A 14,215-nucleotide genomic window follows, 5' to 3' on the forward strand; every position below is an offset into this window, starting at 1 on the left:
ACAACCCCATGCTCAATTAGATATCTCCTATCTCAAATGCTTGTGAGTTTCAAGTATTTCACTACAGGACAACAACTTCAATCGAATTTCATACTGTTTGCCACGTATGAGTACTCATTGGTGTAACCATTCCTTAAAACCATGTGTCATACTCTCCTGGCCTCCCATGCAACACATGACACGCATACATCGGGATGGCGTCGCATAATACTCCCTCTTCGAGTCGCCAATCTCCAATGGCATATTGGCTTTCAGCCGTGTCCTTGAGCTCTCCGCAATCTCCCAGCCACTGTAACCATTTGGGGCTTGAATGTTTCACACTTGTAAGCCAAATTTAGCAACCAAATCGTCATTAACCACGTTGGTGCACCAACTTCTGCAATCGAAGATCACCAAACACGCCTTGGATATATTTTGCACTTCATATGGAATATTTTGGTCCGAATATGTAAAAACAGATTCAAACTACAAAATTGTGTGAATCTCAAACACAACTAACGAACCTAAAACCAAACCTAAAATTCACTTTCGTCAAAAGTAACAACTCTTTTCACAAATCACATCTGAACTTAAATCAATAAACACATTCGAAACTCATGCAAAGGCCAACGACCGGACATTATAATAAGAATCAGAAACTAAATAACACAGACATTTTTATTACAATATAAAAACCTACAAATACTTCGAAACTTAGAAATAAATCATCAACAACAACTAGATTATGTAACCAGAATCTAAACCACAAACATAAATCTAAACTTAGTATCTTAAATGTGAAAACGGAACAAGTGTTTTAAAACCTCGAAATGAGCTAAAGAAAAGTAAAATGATTGTTTCTCCCAAACAACTATAATATGATTCTCTACTGCAAGACTGAATGCAGAAGAATTATTGGGTGAATATCCCCTTGCTCCCAAGAGTAAGAGCTAGAGAGACAACTTGATTAAAAGTGGACAACTTCTATCTCCTTCCAAAAAAATTCTTTTATAGGAAGGTTGAGCTCCAATCTCTAGTGTAACTTCCAGTTTTCTCCTTCCTAATCAAACTTTGTTGCCCTTCTTGGAGTGTTTCTAGAAGTTAGCCCATCTTTTAATTTTAGATGACTCTTTCGCCCTTGCTTAGCCATGCATTTAGACCTTGCCAATCAGGTAGTTTGAAGATGGTATCTTAATTTCTATCAACTTTTATTCTCAACCCCTCAGTTGTTCCTATCTCTTATTTTTGCACACCGTATACCTCAAATGAACATTATATCCTATAAAAATAGGTGAACTGATACCTAATCCAATGCACTAAACAACCCTTATCACTCAGATTGAGTTCTTGTCCAGTATGTTGAATAATATCACATATTTCATGTAATCGTGTGCATCTTGATCTTGTTTAAGATCTACCATACATGATGTTGTCCCTTGGAGATGAAATTATCTTCAAGAATCGTCACATTCTCAAAGATTAAGACCATGTAATCTCTTGTACAATTGAATTTGTATTCTCTAGTTTGCTTAGGATATCGACAAATTGTGTTTCTCACTCATATCTCCAAAGAATTAGATGGAGGAACGAAACTTATCATGGATTGAGCATTATCTAAAAAAGTTTGACTTCATCTTTCATATACTCCATTCATTTATGGAATATATGGAGTTGTCCGATCTGATCAGATTTCATGTGATTTCAAGTAATCAATAATTTCTCGACCGAAATGTTCCCCTCATCGATCTGATCGAAGAGTATTGATACATTTCCAAGTTATTTCATTACTACCCACTTAACATCCAAATTTTTTTGAAAGTTTATGGTTCATGAAAAGAAAAAATCAATACTTTAAATTATAAGTAAAGTGATAAGTACAAATGGTCAGTCACTCTTTATTTGAGTTTGAAACGGTCCGCACACAATTGTGTGCATCAACTTTAACAAGTCTTTTATATGCAACATTTTCCCATATAAGTCTAACTTTCTCTGTCACGACCGCCCTTTAGGGTTAGTAAAAGCGGGCGATCGTGATTAAGGGACTTAATGAACAGACATCGAAAACTAGGGTTTCAATAAAGGTTTGACCAAGAATTTAAGTTTAATAAATAAACGACCAAGGGTATTTATGTTTAATAAATGAAAAGACTAAAGGTTTGACATTATTCAAAAGATAACGAGTTTTCAACATCCAATTAAACAGTTGCAAAGTTTAACGCAAGTAAGTAAAGAAAATATCACAGCAGAAGCATCCAAGAGAAGAGTGAAGTCATGTGTGAGGACACAACGACACTCGGAGTTTCAAAACAACCATAGTATATTATTAATTCTACTCAACACCACCAACCACTCGTCGCCGCTCAACCTGCACATAGGGAAAACATATGCAGGGCTGAGTACTATAGAAATAATACTCAGTGGCTCATGCCGAAAACATTTTAAATAAAAGTATATGTTATCATGTCATCCGTAAGTAACCATCGGGGTTTTACTTTAGAAAGGCCCGAGGCACCCAAAAGATTTTCCATTGTTCAAAAATATAGCGACTGCGCAGTCATTTTTCCATAGACGTCAACCATATCTGCCAATACATGACAAGGAATGCGGCCGCAAACCAGGTCACTAGACCGGCCAGCCTGTACGCTAGCACACAGTCTACCATAGGTGTACACTAATCCAAGTAGGGTTTGCAGCCCTACGAGGACCCGAATTCGATTTATATAATAGTGGCAAAAACCACATCAGATAGGCACGTAAAAACAAATCAAGGCATGATAATCATAGTTATTTCCATCGATAAAACATTAGGACATAGTTCTTATTTAAAAGAGAGCCCACCTCGACCGTTTAGATTTCAAGTATCGCTTTCCCTTTGATATCACGCTTAGCGCACGAATTTTCACCTATAGAAAAGGTATTCCCAATCAGTCACCAACATGGACTTAAAATTTATGCATGTCCCTAACTTTCCCTTTTTCCCCATCAACATATGGAATTCACATCATAGCATACCTCTTTGCGTATCACATCACTCCATCACATATATAATTCATGTATGTCATTCATAACTTAATAATATAGTTGTTTTTGTAAAGGTAGAAATTTGGCAGCACTGCGCAACCATTTTATAAAAATCTTTATAAATTCACCCGACTTCCGTTGGGGCTAAAACTTTACCACGATACAGTAGACTCATCAAATAACTTCCAGTTTAAATTTCATGTCAAAATACTCCTTTTTGGTCGGTCAAATCAACAACGTAACCTACTGGTCGAGAAAGCATTTTATGGCAGAATTGCACAGTCAACTTTAAAAATTCACCAAAAATTTTATCTTTTAACCAAATGAGTTGAAATTCACACACAACACAGAAGACATCATGAAGTTCACTCAGGAAAAAGAATCGATCAAATCAGAGTTCATTTGGTCGGTCAAATACATGTCGGAATATACTGTCCGAACTCACAGTTTTTTTTCAGGCCTTTAAAAAGATTCGAATTGGGGTTTATCCCTATTTATTCAAAATCAGCCTTTTCATGGTTTTAACACACAAACATGCTCGAAAGAGTCCTTATACTCATGCTTTCGTAACATCACATATCATTCACCATAGATTCATTAAATTATCAAACAATTTCATTCAAAACGCAATCACACATACAAAAGCAAATTCCCACCGATTAACCCTTGGATTTGAATTCCCTACGCTCTCTACATGCATGAGGGAGTCAAAGAATGTTTAGATGGAGAGGAATGAAGAATAGGGTCTGATTTTTACCTTTCTTGGATGAAACAATCGGTAGGAACGAATAAAAGTCTCGATTCTTCAACAATCTCTTGGAAATTCGAAAGGATCTTGAGTAGAGTGGAAGAACAAGTGGGAGAGGAGATGAAAAAGTGAGAGTGGGCGTGTGGTGTGGGTGGCTAGGGTTAGGGAATGGTGTTTGTCTCTATTTATAGAGTTGAAAATAAGAATATCTCCCAATTAATTAGAGAATAATTGGAGAATAATTAAAATAGAGATTGGAGAGATTTGGGGGGAGGAGTTGGCGTGAATTTGGGGAAAGAAATAAGGAGGAATTTCGAAATTTAAGGCTATTTAATTAGCCTCTAATTTAATTTGGGTATCTTCACGGAGCAAAATAAAATAATACGGAGCAGAAAAATAAATAAAAATCCTCCCACAAATATAGGAAATAGGCGTGTATTATTCCCCTCAATAAGGAATAATTTCAAATCTTTAATAAAATAAGATAAGGCAAGATTTGCTAGGATATTCCAATTAAATCATGGAAAGAAATAATTAAGGGATCAAAATAAATAATGAATAATTTCCTTCTCCCACAAATTAGGAGATTTCGAAATCTCCCTAAGGAAAATAGTAGGGGCCGATTTTTATCAAGAAGGAAATAAGGTAATTTGGCTTTAGGATTTAATTTGGATAATTATCCCAAAGCAAATAATTAAATCCAAGAAATAAAATTCCTCTCCAATAATTGGTAGTGGTCGAAATTTCCACAATAAAAAGAGCAAGGTAATTATTTATGATCCTAAGTAAAATCTCACTCTCCTTGGAATATAATTCACCGCAATATATATTATTCTCCATCAATTAATTTAAGCCACGTCATAAAAATCAACGAAATTGACTCGGTCAAATCAAATTAGGTCACCAATTCAAACACGTAGCAATTCATCAATTAATTCGACAATAAAAGAAAGTAAATGTAATCGTCTTAGGGTTCGAAAATTAGGGTTCGAAAAGTGGGGCGTCACATTCTCAATCTTGTTTCTTTTCTCATTAGAATGACTGAGTATACATATCAAAGATAATACTCCCTCCGTCCCGCTTTAGCAGTCTTTTGAGCACTCATTTTATAAAAATGATATTAAATAGTTAAAGTGAATAAATGGCAAAGTATAAATAGTTAAAGTGAATAAATGGTAAAGTAAGAGACAACAATGTAGAGTGCTCAAAAGTAACTGGATTGCTAAAGCGGGATGGAGGGAGTATTATTCTTATTATTTTAGGAAAGGCCTTTTGTTTTGCCAATTGAGAATATGTCGCCCACATCCAAGCATATCTAATTATTGACAGTTTTATCTCAATGAGAAACATACCTGAGCTCTCACTTAATGCATCTTGTACTTTGAATATTTGTAGTCCCTATTTAAGTGCCAATTTTCGTGACGCAAGATGCACTAGCAGTACCGACTTCTTTTTAGTCCATCCAGTTTTAGGCTTTAAGATCGCATCCTACGCATTTTCTTAGTCTGCTATTTATTCTTCCATTTAGAAGACTATACAGAAGTGTTCAGCATGAACACAAATTTGCCTTTGAAAATAGAACATTTGTCTTTAGCATATTACGAAGTTTTAACAGAATCACCTGCTTGTTCATTCTTCATGCTGAAGTTCACTGTGGATCTTCAATGTCATAAGAAAGAGATTGTTGGATCAAATTTATTCAGACATTTGTGAGAAGCATCGTTCCAATTGATGTTAACCTCTCAATCAATCCAATCACCTTTGGCATAAGCTTAAACCGATCTCTATTATCTCATACTCCATTATTTGAGCGTCCAAAGCATATAAACTCTATTTATGGCCAAGCATCCTGATATGGATTATGATACGACGAAGGACCCGTTGAATTGTGCCCGCAGGGGCGTAGCGCAGTTGGTAACGGAGGGGCAGATCTTGCTGCAATGAGCCTGGGTTCGAATCTCATTGATGTCGTGTAGTTGCTTCCATCTCTCAGGCACAAGTGTGAGGCCTTGGGAGATGGGCTTCTGGCAGCTAGTGGGTTAAGGCCTCCCCCTTAACTGGCTACTACGTACCCTGATTGAACCCCCTCACATGATGTCGGGCCGGAGTGTGGGGGCCGCCAAGGCGACGGAATCGCCTTTTTGCTGCAATGAGCATCTTGAATTGCACGGTAATTAGTGTACAATTGGTAAAGTAAGATAGAAGAGGAGAATGGTAGTTAGAGTAGTTGGATAGTGAGACTCACATTATTATTAGTGTTTAGGGTGTTGTAATAATGGGTCATAGTGGTATAAGTTGTAAATAAATTAATGTATATGGGTAATGAGTTGGGACAACTTTCCATAAATGGAAATGCTCATATTTTTATGGGATGGAGGCAGTATTATTTTGCTTAATAGATAAACTGATAAAATATTTGATTGAAGACTTATGAATAAGAGAAAAAAAAATTAATCAATTTGTCAAAGTAATTATGTGGATTTTTTTTTATCAATTTTCCATGTTAGAAAAGTAAACACTTAAGTTTATACATAGAGTTTGATCATCTTCATTTACCTTGAGAGATGGAGTATATTGGATTGAACGATATAATCTAAGTTCATCAACTCTTTTATTTGAATTTGATTATTTTATCATTCAAATAGTTAATTATATATTCTCTTTGTCATAGCTAAAGACACATTTTTTTGCACTTCTTTTAAAAAAGTAATACTCCGTCCGTCCCAGTTTAGGAGAGCAATTTAGTTAGGGCACGGATTTTAAGAAATTGTTGGAGTGTATTATAATTTAAGTAAGTTAGTGGTTGTTGGAGTGTGTAATAATTAAAGTGAGGTAGTGGAAAGTGGGACCATTTTAACTTTTTGTATGTTTAGGTTTTTTTTGTTTTATTTTTATGAAAGTAATAGCATTTGAGTGTAAATTTCATCAACAATGAGGTTAAATCTTATGTCCAAATATGGTAAATTCTAAATGGGACTCTTAAACTGGGACGGAAGGAAATGGCAAAACAGGACTCTTAAACTGGGATGGAGGGAGTAATAAATACTCCCTCCATCTCTTAAATTTTGTCACATCTTTATATTTTCGTCATTCCTACAAAAATTTGTCACATTTCACTTTTTACCATTTTGGTGGTGGACCTCATATTCCATTAACTCATTGTAACTCATATTTTATTATAAAATTAATATATAAAAGTAGGATTCACTCTCCATTAACTTTTTCAACTTACTTTTCATTACATCTCTTAAAACTCGTGCTCAGTCAAAGTGTGACAATATTTAAGTGACAGAGAGAGTAGTTAAAATGAAGAGAAAGTAAAGTAGGAGGCAAAATAATGTAGAAGAGACTCTCTTCCATATTATTTTCTCTCTTATTTTATTTTTTCTCCAGAATAACTAATCATTTTTCCAAAACACATGTGAAAAAGAAACGTTTCGTCTTAGCTGGGACGAAGCTATTAGTATTTTACTAATCTATCATATCATTTAAAATAAATGTCTCAATGTCCTAACTTTATCTGTATGGAAATGTAATTCGTAGGGGTCTAGACGACATATGTGATGGAAAATAAAATACTCCTAGTTCATTCTATTTTTTCTACTTTCTGGAACGAGTAGAAAGAAAATTATAATATTTGTTTACGGTGTGAATTGCAGAGACCTTCGAGTATTAGAGTTAGAAGGGTGAGAATCAAGAACATCAGAGGCACGACCGCAACGAAGGAAGCGATAACGTTACATTGCAGCAAGAGTAAGCCATGCGAGGATGTGGAGATTGGTCATGTAGATATCAACTGCATCGGGAAGAAAGGTCGCATTACCACCAAATGCGCCAATGTCAAGCTCAGTCTAGTTGGAAAGCATAATCCACCAGTGTGTGCTTCTAATTTTCATCACCATTCTTCTTAATTGACAGCTACATATTTATTTTATATTTTCAGCACTAAAATAAGTTGCAAGTATGAAGTGTAACAATAGATTGGGTCAGTATGAGTATCGAATCACGAGGAATAAGATTGCAAACTGCCTATCACAATCAAGCATAATATACCATCTAAACACATGAGGTTTTTGAGTTTGATTTTGTAAAACTAGGCAAAAATAAGTAAATAAGTAAAGGCTAAAGTCTCAATTTGGTCCTTAACATATTGCGTTTTTTTTTATTTTGGTCCAAAACATTATCTTTTGAATTATTCGGTCTCTCACATTTGAAATCGGATCACATTTGGTCCATTTTGGACGGTTCCATCAAATTTTTGACGGTTTTAATTACCGTGTCACAGATCCGTCACTAATCCGTCACTAACTGGGAGAAACTAATCCGTCACTAATCTGTCACAAATCGGCTTCTAATTTTAACGACTCAAAACTAAACAAATTTCGCTATTTATGCATCAACTCAAGATGAAGAATTAAATTAGTATACTTCAATTAGATATGGATGATAGTATATTATAAAAATGCAAAATAGAATTAGTATAATAATTGGAAATTGACCTGGTGGGATTGGAGGAGTTGTTGGCGGGCACGTTTAAGTGAGGCATCGTAGTAAGAGTTGAAGTTGTCGAGGCCGAGAACGCCGTCGCCGCGCTTCTTCAAGGCGAGGGAGCAGTGGGAGCCGACGAAGCGGCGGCGCCGGTGACGAGGACGGAGAAGCCGTTGGGGCGGCGGGGGGTGGAGCAGCGGCGGACCTGCTTCTCCCAGGCGGCGCCGGCGCCGTAGAAGGCGGAGGAGAGGAGGCTGTTGGAGGTGTGGAGGGCGGCGTGGTTGGAGGGGGAGAGGGGAGGTTAGTTGAGGCTTGAGGGTGAAGAAGAAGATGAGGAGGAGAGCCACCAGTAGAGTCACCCAGGAGAGGAGCTTTGACGGATTTGTGACGGATCAGTTTCTCCCAGTTAGTGACGGATTTGTGACCCGCTAATTAAAACCGTCAAAAATATGACGGAACCGTCTAAAATGGACCAAATGTGATCCGATTTCAAATGTAAGGGACCAAATAATTCAAAAGATAATGTTTTGGACCAAAATAAAAAAAACGCAAGGACCAAATTGGGACTTTAGTCATAAGAAAATCAAAACAATTAAATAAATTATTAAAATTAGGTAAACAAAGGAATTCCAAAGATATGATTTCACTATGAAACAAGAATATCCAATGCAAAGAAGACTAAAAGTCGGTTTGATTATCACGCTTGGACTTTGAAAACTATTTAGACGAAGGAAAGTGGTTTTTGATTTTTATCTAAGACCTAATGCAAGGAAGGAAATGAACAAAACAAGTAAAGAATGAGTTTCACAGGTGATTGGGAGGATCTTTGGATCCGATTCTATCACCTAGTGGACATGCTTATTTATATGAACATCACTCATGGGGCTAGGGAGGGTCGCTACAATAATTGGCTAGGCCCTCTCTCGAGTAACACGTGGATTAACCTCTAATGTCAAAATTTCGAAGCAAACGCCTTAACTCTAAAGACTCAAGCCCTCTCTAGCACGTACTTCTCTCGAATGCAATTAGACACGTAGTTGTTGATTACATTCGGATGAGAAAAATGCACACCCAATGCATAAATAATGCAATCTGTACGAAATTATATTAAGTGCAAGAAGAAAAAGCAGAACATAAATTTAATTATTGTGAAGGATATTATTCTAAGAATCCTATGCACCCTCAACTTCCGAAAGATCATTCTCGAGAGCCCTAACCAGATTCTGAAAAAACTTGGCAGTAACCTTAGTGAGATTAACCAACTTGGGTCTATACTCAGCAAACTCCTCCAACGCTTTCCCAGCAAAGTTGGCTCCCTCCTTCTCGGCGCAGTGGTGCAGCCTCTCCAGCGATCGCTCCGCATCTCCCTGCAAGAACTCGAAAATCTCCTTCTTCTTCCTCTCCTCCCTCCTCACGTAGTATCCATACGCGTAGCTCCACTTCAGCACGCGCCTACACTCCACGATCTGGTCCCAGGCCTCAACCACAAACTCCAGTTCCGTCTCCTTCACCCCCTGCGCGGCTGAGAGAGCCGGGACCCTCTCGCTCCTCGCGCGCGCTGCATCTGCGCGTGCAATCTCCCTCGACCTGTGATTCAACGCCCATCTCTCAAAGTAGAAGGAGTATCTGGCTAGCTCTGCCCTCGCCTCCACCAAGCTGCATTCCACCCCGGCCTCCTTCTCCCTCGTGTACTCGTTGCACGTGTGGCCGTAGTTCTTCCACTTCTGCATACAGTTCCAGCAGAATTCGTAGCGGCATTTGCACGTCATGTGGCAGCATCCTTGATTCTTCTCAATATTTTGATTGCAGTTCGGGCAGGCCTTCGTGTACGCCACAATCCACGAGTTGTTGTCTGCTTCCGATGTGTTCTTCTCCGCCCACTTCGCCACCGTCCCGCAGCTCACTGGCCTGTGCTGCTCCTCCGTGCACTGCCAGCAGAATTTGAAGCTGCAGTCGCAAGTCACGTCATAGTCCTTTCCTCCGAAGAATTCCACCGCGAATTCGCACCCGGGGCCAGGGCACCACTTCCTGGCTGGGCTCGACTCCACGTACGATTCGTATAAATAGCGACGGAATTTGAGGCCGTCCTCAGCGGGAGAGACGGCCTGAATCACGTCGAGGCCGGCCACAGCGGTGCACTTGGGCTCGGGGCATCGGAGGGTGAGGCAGGCGGCGCCGCCGCTGACGGCGGCGGCGATGTAGCCGACCCAGCAGTCGGTGCAGAAGACATGGCCGCAGGCGGCAGAGAGCGTGTGGGAGACGGTTTCCATGCAAATTTTGCAGTAGAGATTGTTTTGGAGGAGAGGGTTTAGGGTTGGAGATACGCCGCCGCCGATGGATTGGCGGAGTTTTTCGTCGGTGAACCAGTCGTCGAGAACGGAGTCGATGGTCCATTTGTGGCGGACGAGGAGGGTGCAGGCGATGCCTCTGGTGACGCCGAGGAGATCCGAAACTTCGGAGATGTCGTTTTGTTGGAGCTGTTTCAGTGTTTCTTCATTCAGGATTTTGTAGGGTTTGTCATTGACGATGGTGGGGCCCTCCAAGGAGGCGTAGCCGTCATCTCCGCTTGAGTATTCGTCCTCTTCGTAATCCATTTTGATTGATGTGAATTTTGTGTATGCCAAAGCCAAACAGAAAGATTGAGTTTGTTACATATGATGGCTGAAGAAGACGAATCTCATTGAAACAGATTTTGAATCCGATTAAGATTAGGTTTAGGATACAGTTTGCATTATAAATAATTTATTAGGCATAAGATATATTCATATTTCATATAAAATATTGTAACCATATTAGTAAAATATTTTGAATAAGAAAGTTCTGATTTCCAATGGGTTCGTGTCGCATTTATATAAGGTAAAATGAAACAAATGCATAAAATTACAAGTTTAATTGAATTAGAATTCAGTTCAGTAGTTTGAATAAAACAAGTTATTTTTCTACTACATGTGAGCTGAATGAATTACTTAAGAAAAAACAAAAAAAATTAGAGGTAGCTGAATGAATGAAGTGACTAATCATCAACAGCTGAGTTAGAATTACAATAATTCCAACTTGTAACTAAAACCATTGTTGTTATTCACATTCACATATCAAAATGGCTCTGGAAATGCTATTTCTGTAAAGTGCATTAAGATATTGCAGACTACACGCACCTGAAAGAAAGACCCGATGAAGCTTGACTGTTGCCCTCGGATTAGGGGGCATGGAATGAAGAATGTGTGGCGGTGAGGCAAATTTCATGCATAATGTTCAGATCTCCAACTAAGTCCAGCTATAACCTGCTTCCTTCTTCATTGCCTTCTCCTCCATAAGATTTCAGACTTCAGATGCTTCACTCCACATATCAGAATCAGCATAGATATTCGATAGCATCACATGAGCTGATGTATCCTTTGGATCTATGCATAAGATTTGCTCAGCAGCATACCTGGCAAGCTCCAAATGTCTGTTAATCACACAACCAAATAGAAGACTTCTCCACACTACTTTATTGGGAGCACCACCAAAATTTCTTATGAAATCATATGCCTCTTTTGTCTTCCCTTTTTGAGCAAACAGGCCAACTACGCAAGCCATATGATCCGTTCTTGGTGTAATACCAAATTCTCTAGTCATTGATCCAAAATGATGCAATGCCTCCTCCATAGCTCCAACATGTCCACATGATGACAGCACTCCAAGGTATGTGATGTCGTCCGGTTTGACCCCATTCCTCATCATAATGCCAAAGATTTCAAGTGCTTCTCTGCCAAATCCATGTTGAGCATAGCCTCCAATCATGGCATTCCATGAAACAAGTTTCTTTCTCGGGAGAGTGTCGAAAACTTTTCTTGCATCGTTCAGTCGCCCACACTTGGCATACATATTTACTAAAGCACTTCCAACCACCACGTTAGCATCTAATCTAGGTTTAATGATGCAGCAGTGAGTTTGCTTCCCCCACTCGGCTGCGGGCAGATCGCCACAAACGCTCAAAAGACTTGAATATGTGTAAGTATCAGGTTCGAACGCTTCCAACAACATCCCCTGGATAACTCGGATTGCTATATCATAAGATTTTGCATTGATGCAGCCAGCTATTAAAGCATTCCAACTAACAATATCACACGTATCTATTTCAGAAAATGTTTTGAAGGAATCACATAAGCAGCCGAGTTTCGCATAATAGTCAAGCAGGGCGTTCGAGACAAAAATAAATGGCTTAACTCCCATCTTTATAATCAAGCAATGGAGCTGCATCCCTCCTTTAATTTCAACATCCCTACTAAAGGCTCCCAGCACACAAGCAAATGTCTGCTCACTAGGTTTCAAGCCAGCGGAATTCAACTCTTGGAAAAGATCAATAGCCTCTCTGCTTCTACCAAGATGCACGCAGCTTCCAATCAACGCAGTCCAAGCTGTGATACTCGGCTTCTCTGCCTCTCTCAGCGCCCTACTCGCGTGCTCCAAATCGCCACATTTTACATAAAGATTAATCAAGCATGTCCAACATATGGATCTATCCTAACACCAGATTTGACAGCCACGGCTTTGACTTGCTTTCCAACATCCAAAATCAGCAATGCAGCACAAGCATGTAAGATGCTCACGTACGTAAACTCGTTAATTTTTACCCCAATCCTCAAAGACCTCAAGAAAATCCTCAAGCCCTCATCATTATCCCCACTTTGTGTGTAGCTAGTTATCAAAGAAACACAACTAACAGTATTTGGCTCAGAAATGGTCTCAAAAAGTAATCTTGCAGACTTCAGCAACCCGCATTTCCCATAAAAGTTAACTAAACTATTATTCACAAAGCTATTAACAGTTTCTTCTATCTTGAATATTCTCGCGTGTATCTCTTTTCCATTCCTCAGCGCCCTTATATGAGCACAAGCCGAAAGAGCAGCAACGTAAGTGTAATGATTAGGAGTGATCCCATCTTCAATAATCATTTCTCTGAAGCAATCCAAGGCCTTCTCCGACAGGCCCATTTGGGAACAGGCGGAGATAAGTGAAGTCCAAGTGACGAGGTTTCTAACAGGCATTCCGTCGAACAGTTTCTGGGCATAATCATTGTTACCGAGTTTTGCATACATTGTGAGCAAATGGTTGCCGCTCTGGACATCTGGATCCGGCCCGGATACAATAACCCGAGCATGAATGGATTTTCCATTGCAGATCAATTTTTTCGAGAGATTTCGGAATAAGTAATTAAATACGCTGACTTTTTGAAATTTAGGATTTAATTCGCTGAATCTTTCGAAATATGGGATATGAGGGATATGAATTTTTCAGAAAAGGAATTTTCGAATTTTTTATTATTTTTCTTCTTTTTTATTTTTATTTTCATCTCAACATTCAAATTATCCTATAATATTTTTAGAGATAGTTTCCCTCATTTGTGTCTGTTTCTTCAAATTGTCGACAATCTTCTTTACCTTCACTTCTTTCCTCTTTCCCGACCTCATTCAGATTACCTCCCAAAACTTAGATGAATCTCATCAGATTTCATCATCAAATTAATGATATAAACAATTTTTGAATTTTTTTAAAAAAGGGGAAGATGTCTGCTCCACCTCACTTCAATTCAACATCCCTATGTCTGATTCGAGCTATGGTAACCAGAAATTGGCGACTCCGTCGTCGCTCAGCTGCTATGAATCGCAGAAGTGGCGAGACTGGAACACGTTCGGGCAATATCTGAAGAACTGGCGAGACTGGAACACGTTCGGGCAGTATCTGAAGAACCACAGCAGCCGCTGCGGCGGCGCTCTCATCCTCGAATTCCTGCGCTCCTCGATCAATTTGGGAAGACAAAGTTCCACGGTTGCGGCTGCCTCTGCGGAACACCGAAGATCTATGTCTTTTGCGAGTAGAGCTTGGCGAGGTGGTTGATTTGGATGCATCTTTATTTTTGAGTGAAAATGAGAGTTATCGGAATCAAGAGGCATCAGAATTGGGGTGAAAATTGGAGCGAAAATATTATAGGGTGAT

At 39.1% G+C, this 14,215-nt stretch overlaps 1 protein-coding gene and 1 pseudogene across 1 annotated transcript; both read right to left on the minus strand.

The window, feature by feature from the left end:
- Positions 1–9,304: 9,304 nt before the first annotated feature.
- LOC121741380 (probable E3 ubiquitin-protein ligase ARI8) lies at positions 9,305–10,830 on the minus strand. Its single transcript, XM_042134104.1, has one exon. The coding sequence runs from the start codon at positions 10,828–10,830 to the stop codon at positions 9,409–9,411; it is 1,422 nt and encodes a 473-aa protein (XP_041990038.1). The 3' UTR covers positions 9,305–9,408.
- A 670-nt stretch (positions 10,831–11,500) lies between these two features.
- On the minus strand, positions 11,501–13,509 carry LOC121810575 (annotated as a pseudogene).
- Between the last annotated feature and the right edge of the window lie 706 nt (positions 13,510–14,215).

This window comes from Salvia splendens, chromosome 7 (genome assembly GCF_004379255.2).
Source record: "Salvia splendens isolate huo1 chromosome 7, SspV2, whole genome shotgun sequence".
NCBI lineage: Eukaryota > Viridiplantae > Streptophyta > Magnoliopsida > Lamiales > Lamiaceae > Salvia > Salvia splendens.

Bases quoted from the DNA above. Each gene is read 5' to 3' on its own strand.
- LOC121741380 (XM_042134104.1), bottom strand. From the start codon at position 10,830: ATGGATTACGAAGAGGACGAATACTCAAGCGGAGATGACGGCTACGCC.